The sequence below is a fragment of the Nematolebias whitei genome, chromosome 1 (assembly GCF_014905685.2).
Source record: "Nematolebias whitei isolate Nwh7 chromosome 1, NemWhi1, whole genome shotgun sequence".
Classification (NCBI taxonomy): domain Eukaryota; kingdom Metazoa; phylum Chordata; class Actinopteri; order Cyprinodontiformes; family Rivulidae; genus Nematolebias; species Nematolebias whitei.
Genome location: NC_056498.1, coordinates 2,912,720 through 2,919,978, shown reverse-complemented (window position 1 = coordinate 2,919,978; position 7,259 = coordinate 2,912,720). Strand labels below are relative to the sequence as shown.

The window sequence follows — 7,259 nt, the reverse complement described above, 5'->3', positions numbered from 1 at the left end:
TAAATTATCAGTTATGAGTTAAGCTCATAAGATATGCATTTATTATGCAAATAACCTCGTTGTGGGCACCACCTCTTTTCAGAGGAAAAATCAGTCTCTAACCCCCAAATTAAATGTAAACTGAAACGTGAATTATTTTCTCGTGTTTAAAGGGCATTCAAAATCAGTTAATACACACAGATATGCCAAAATAATCACAAGTTTAGTGGATTTTATGTATTTTATTATAAAAATAATAATCTGTGATATATCTGATGACGATAATGCATAAAAATGAATACACAAATTAATAACAAAATAGCTTTGTATCAAAGGTCTACTTGATTATTAATTCAGTATAACTTTTATTTAAAGGCAGAGTTTTGGACTGGTTTGTCTGTGGTGTAGTTAAAATTGTGTCTAAATTAACTGTGGTGTATCTGTAGTGAACTTGACCTGATGTCAAATCAATGACCTTAGGATCATATGGTCAGAAACTGTCATTTCATTGATCTGCATCCAGAAATACAGGTTGATCGATCCTGAGACTTTCTTTCTTGAATTAATCAAGTGGAAAAGACAATTCTCTATGATCATTACTATTTTACAAATGTTTGATAATCAAATTGTGTTAGTTCAAACAATGTTTACATGTTGAAGTGAACTACTCATTTTTATTTACTTAAACAGTAGTAATGATTTTTAGTCCTCAATTCAAAGTGAAATCAAGTTAGAGAACGTTAGAGAGTAATGATTCAATTTCTTGATTTTTCTGTCTTCAATGAGCAAAGTTGTAAGTGTGTTAAAGTTCAAGCTTCGGTCAACTAGAAAGTTTACTGAAAAGAAATGTCATGTTTAACTTTTACAGCAAGATACAGGAGAGGTGGCTCCACAAAGACTGGTTTTCGCCAACAATCTTTCTGTCTGTTCTTAAACAATCTTAATCTCTATCCTTGATTTTCCATAACACCTTACATCACAAACCACACCTCTGTTCTGGTCCATCCACCAATCAAAAAGCTCTCAAATGAACCGGAAGTATAGCCCGTTTAAATGTGGCAACTTCCCAGTTCAACAGTAGAGTTCAAGAGTTTTGGAATCCAGAATGCAGAGAGTTTGGGAGTTCGTGAATGCAAACGCAGGCATTCATGGATGCTGCTAAACCAAACAAGCTGAACCAGAGACGATTTTGGGAATTATAACTTCTGTTTGGATAACCTCGCATGGCTCTCGAGGTATTTGGCTGTTCTCACTGAGACGTTGAACAGTGGTTGGAAGTGAGACTCCACGCCGGAACTGATCTATCTTCAGAAAAGGTAAAAGTCGACCTTCACCAAAAGTGTACTGTTTGGGACGAGCTGAGTTCCGAAGGAGCGTGCACGTTCTGGTTAAAACAAACAAATTCCCTCACACATCTATCTGTAAGATAAATCTCAATTTTCCATCTTTAAACTCTCCTTTCTGCTAGAAAATTAATCCAGATGTTTTCATTAATGTCTGTGGTGAAACAACGGAAAATCATGGCCGTATGGTTTTCCTGGTTGTAAGCTGATTAATTATGTTGTTGTTGTTTTCATATTTTGCCAAATTAATGTAAATGTTTGATGTTAAACTTTGATTCTGTAAAATAAATGACCGCATTCATTTTGATGGGTCAAAGAAAAATGACGTCTCACGTTACATTTCATTAAATTCAATGCACGTTTTATCCAGTCCAGAAAGATGAGTGAACCCGTTTTAATTGATGAATATATCAGCATCTGTTCATCTACATATCTAAATTAATATTATTGTGAATGTATGATCACCAGAAAAGTGCGTTGAAGGGTCTCTCTCACCAGAATAAGCTGTCAGAATGTCCACAACTGCTTATGAATGATGCCAGCGAGGCTTGAGATGCTACAGTGACTAAGAGGAGGATTTATCCTCAAAGTTCACCTATCATCGTTGGAGGGACTACGGTCCGACCCCTGGCTCTTTGAAGTCAGCTGGGATTTACCACTCTGCAGTGTGATGTTCTGGTTCAGATCTCAGGTTAATGCCAGGTTCTCTCATCCTGAGACGTTTGCAGAAAAGCTTCTTCCCAGTACATCTCACTAGGAGGAAGTTGAAGTTGCTTGATGTAGAAAGAGCGGTGAAGTGGTTGAAGAAGTGGGGTAGAAGTGAAGTGAAAGTTAACTGTCTGTCTGTGTGTTACAGATTGACTTAGGATCCACCCCTCAGAAGAGGGATGGTTCATAACTCTGTGTCATGTTTTATAAAAATCATGGTCCATTTTCTCTGTCTGCCTTTAAAAAAGTCACACTTCTTTTAAAAGGAGAAAAATAAACATGATTATCTTAAAGAGAGGTTACTTTAAACAGACATTTTCAATAACAAACATTCAGTTCTGAAGCTGTGGAAATAACATGCAATGTTCCAAAAAAGTTCAATCTGGTCCTCTGGACATTCAAAAAAAAAAAAAAAAAAAAGAAAACAAAGCAAAAAAATATAGAAACGTTCCGTCTCTCATCCAAGAGACTTCCTCAGACTGAGGTGCTGTTTTCATCTCAGTCTCGTAAATAGCACCTACTCAGAGTGGATCAACCAGTTTTGCTGCTGACAACCAAAACAAGCTGATCACATGCTCAAGAAGGACCATAAGCCTAACAATGGATCAATAGCACACTGATGGCTGTTTACTATTCACAGAGGGCTGAGTGATACTAGCAATCACAGCATTGTAAGAGGGGGACAGTTGAACCCGGAGGCCTCCACCCCTGTTTAATGATGGACAATTTCTTTTCACAAAGATGGCCTCCTTTACTCTTCTCTCAAACCATCGTTCCTCTCTATCCAGGATGTGAACATCTTCATCCCTGAAAGAGTGACCGCTGGCCTGGAGATGAGTGTAGACCACAGAATCCTGGCCTGATGATGTTGATCTTCTGTGCTGGGCCATCCTTTTGGCCAGTGGCTGTTTAGTTTCCCCGATGTAAGACTGATCACAGCCCTCCTGACACTGAACAGCATACACAACATTACTCTGTTTGTGCCAGGGGACTGGATCTTTGGGATGAACCAGTCTTTGCCGTAATGTATTTTGGGGTTTAAAAGCCACTGGGACGTTATGTTTAGAAAATAAACGTCTCAGTTTCTCTGATACTCCCTCAACATACAGAATGACCACTGGTCTGGGTCTGGGTTCCTCCTTTTCACCTGATGGCTGACTGGAGTCCTGTTTGGGTTTCTTCTCTGCTTTCAGGAAGGCCCAGTTAGGATATCCACATTGCTCTAGAGCCTGTTTTGTGTTGGATTTCTCCTTCTGCCTGGCTCCCGAGTTAGTGGGGATGCTGTCTACTCTGTGATACAGAGTCCTGATGACTCCTAACTTGTGCTCCAAAGGGTGATGGGAGTCAAACTGCAAATACTGGTTTGTGTGGGTGGGTTTGCGGTACACCTCGGTTTGCAAATGTCCTCTATCAGAGACTGAGACCTCACAGTCCAAGAAAGCCAACTTGCCATTTTTTACATCTTCTCGTGTGAACTTGATGTATTTATCCACAGAGTTGATGTGGTCAGTAAAATGTTGGACTTTCTGAGATTTAATTTTAACCCAGGTGTCGTCAACATACCTGAACCAATGACTTGGTGGTGTCCCTGAAAAGGACATCAAGGCTCTCTTTTCTACCTCCTCCATGTACAGGTTGGCAACAATAGGAGAAACTGGAGACCCCATAGCACACCCATGTTTCTGCCTATAATATTGCTCCCCATATGTGAAGTAGGTTGACTGCAGGCACAGTTTCAAGAGTTGACACAGTTGTTCTGTGGAAAGCGTGGTCCTGCTGCTCAGAGTGGTGTCTGATTTTAATCTTAAACTGACCACCTCTACTGCATCATCAACAGGAATGCACGTAAAGAGTGATGTGACATCAAAAGAGACCATTGTTTCATCAGTCTCCATGATGACATCCCTCACCTTATCCAGAAAGTCCATGGTGTTCTATATGTGGTGTTCTGAGCTGCCAACTAAAGGGATGAGTACAGATGCCAGATATTTGGAAACATTGTAAGTGACAGAGTTAATCATGCTAACAATAGGTCTTAAAGGTACACCTTGTTTGTGGATTTTAGGTAAACCATACAGACTAGGTGTGGCCTCCCCTGGGTACAGTCTGTGGTACAGAATACGGTCAATAGCCTTGTCCTGCTCCAAATTTTTCAGGCAATCTATTAACTTCTTCTTGTAACCACTTCCTGGATCTCTTTTCAGAGGTTCATAAGTGGTTAAGTCAGTAAGGAGTGTCATAACTTTCTCATGATAGTCTTTCTGGTTCAAAATCATCAAAATCAGGATATTTAAGAGACTGAGCTGAAAACAGCACCTCAGACTGAGGAAGTCTCTTGGATGAGAGACGAAACGTTTCTATATTTTTTTGCTTTGTTTTGTTTTTTGTTTTTTTTGAATGTCCAGAGGACCAGATTGAACTTTTTTGGATTTTTCTACCTGGATTATTGAGCATGCATCAGGATAACATGCAATGTTCATCCACAAGGTGTTGCTGTTCATCTCCTGAAAGAGAACGTCATTTAAAACAAAGGCCCGTTTTATGTGTTAATCTGTATGGGAAACCATTCTGGGAGTAACACTCCTTTTTTTGTTGATAACAGTTCATCTCAGCAGATGTTTCACTTCAAGGTCGTTGAACCACAAGCTCTCTTTAAGACGATCTGTCCGTTTCGTGGGAAATGAGTTCACATTGAAAGTGGCCAACACTTTGACAAAGCTGAGTTGAACCCCTGTAAAATAAAGTCTGTTTGTTCCCAAGGGAATAAATGCATCTTATTTTAACAGTTTAAAACACAAAACACATGAATGATATCTGTTTAAGTTGAGGTGGTGTTCCCCTACACATTGGAGGACGACTGCTCAAACCACTCAGCCACAGCCACCCATATACCGGTCTGAAACTTCCTGATGGTCAGACACTGCTAACATACTTTGTTTCAGTTGCACCAATGGAGGAGGACAGGAGGAGTGTGACCCGCAGGTGGAAGAGGAGGCCAAGAAGCCCACCAGCTGTGGACTTATCACCGATCCCAAGGGTGAGACTCTCATGACCACATTAGGCTCTGTGTAACACCAAAAATTTAGATATTTAAAAACCTCTGCTTACAGATCCTTGAGTAGTCTCTGTGTCTGATTTGGTCCTCAGGGATCTTTAGGTCATGCCACTCTGTCATCCCCCCGGAGTCGTACTTTGAAAACTGTGTGTATGACATGTGTGCCACCGGAGGTCAGACCGTGGCTCTGTGCCAGGCCATCGAGAGCTATGCTGACATGTGTGCTACTGCAGGAGTTCCTGTCTTCTGGAGGAACAACACCTTCTGCCGTAAGTCTTCCTGTCGCGTGTGTTACATCACTGAGGATTTAACAGTTAGACTAAATGTTTTCTACAAGGTGTGTGGTGGTTTCTTCTTCATGGTTTACCTCACCAAAGAACACTGTTAGACTATGCCCACATCCTCTGTTAAAATAAGAAAGTAGCAGCAGAACTAAGTGACACATGTCCTGATCCTAGACACAGTCCTGAACCTCAACTGTGCAGGTGCAGGTGCAGGTGATGGACTGATCCTGAGCATGCTGATCATAGACTGTGTATTGTCTGTAAACAACTTGTTGTGTTGTTCTGCCTCGGTACTAAACTCCACAGCAGGATTTGTTTAATGCAAAGAACAGGTGCATTTCCAGTGTATTAGGTGAAAGATTGATCTGATGCTAGCAGTTTGAAATAACTCCTGACAGGTTCTATTGGTTTTGCTGCTGACCAACAAAAGCTGCACTGGTTTTCTGCAGCTGAGAACAGACACACCGTGGTTACTGCTAGTTACTAGTTACTGCTCTGAAAAATCTTTATGTTGTGTACAAAGCTCAACACTGATCCTAATTAAATCTACCAGCTAACCTCCAACACACAAAGCTAATGGCATTCAGAGTCTAAAACTGTGTTTAAATCTACCTACTACCTGCTAACCAGGGCTTAATGTAAAAAAAAAATCCTGAGCCTGAAACTTATTTGTAATGGTGACAAGAATTAAATGATGACATGTTGCTTTTCATCCATCCATCCATTATCTTTACCCGCTTGTTCTATTTTGGGGGTCGCCGGTGCCCATGTCCAGCAATCACTGTGCGAGGGGCGGGGTACACCCTGGACGGGTGGGTCGCAAGTCCATCACAGGGAAACATAGAGACAAACGAGACTGTAGTGGACTAGGCCTGATGTCGAAACCTTGACCTTAGGCACCTTGTGGGACAGAAACTGTCATTTCATTGATTTGAATCCAGAAATACAGGTTCACCCATCCTGAGACTTTCTTTCTTGAAAATTCAAGTGAAAGAACACTCTCTTTTCTATTATCATTACTGTTTTACAAATGTTTGATAATCAAAGTGTTTTAGTTCAAACATTTTAGATGTTACAGTGAACTAATCAATTTTTATTAAACTGTGAAAAACAGTAACAATGATTTTTAATCCTCATGCAAAGTTAGAATTCATGTTAAGGCCTGTTACAGAGTAATTATGCATTTTCTGATTTCCTGTCTTTGAATGAGCAGTGTACGTTTGCTCTAAGGTCGGAGTCGAAGCAGACAAGTGTTGGAACAACTGTCTTGTTTTTAAATCCTCTCAGACGTAAACAGAGAAGTTGGCACCTGTTTCTCCAAACTCGCCCAAACATTTCTCTCGCCTGTCTGAAAATGAATTTCAATCTGTTCTATAACATTCTTGCTGTTTTCTGACTTCTAGTAACCTTTTACGTCACAAAACACACCCCTGTCTGGTCGACATTGACCAATCAGGGACTCCCAAATGAACCGGAAATAGAGCCCTTTAAAATGTCGGTACTTCCTAGTTCTCTCAGTTCTGTGAAGCGGCAGTTCTGTGAAGTTTCAGTTCTGTGAGTTGCCATTGGAGTCGGGCTGGAGAGTTTGCAGCTCCAGTCGTTTGGGAGAACAGAAGTCCAGCCATGATAAGGCTCTTCCGAGATTGGGATTATAACATATATTCCCTCTGAGTGGAACTCGGACGAACCCCACTCATGTGAGGTCCACTGGCTGAGGTGAACTTGTGTCAGACGGGATATCGTCACTACTTCGGACGAGTCACAGCCATCCTATGGAGACGCTGGACAGGTAGCGTTAACTGGAACTCCGTATCCGCTGATTCATCTTCAGAGAGGTAACGAGTCAAGTTCACTACCGAGCGTACCGAGGAAAGCTGGGTTCGAATGGAG

At 41.1% G+C, this 7,259-nt stretch overlaps 1 protein-coding gene across 1 annotated transcript in view; it reads left to right on the top strand.

Annotated features, from left to right (window-relative positions):
• Window positions 1-7,259, top strand: part of zanl (zonadhesin, like) — a gene marked incomplete in the record, with an annotated part of 443,805 nt that overhangs the window by 337,900 nt on the left and 98,646 nt on the right. The window contains 2 exon segments of the mRNA XM_037681443.1: window positions 4,973-5,067; window positions 5,178-5,354. Coding sequence (XP_037537371.1) covers window positions 4,973-5,067; window positions 5,178-5,354 — 272 coding nt within the window.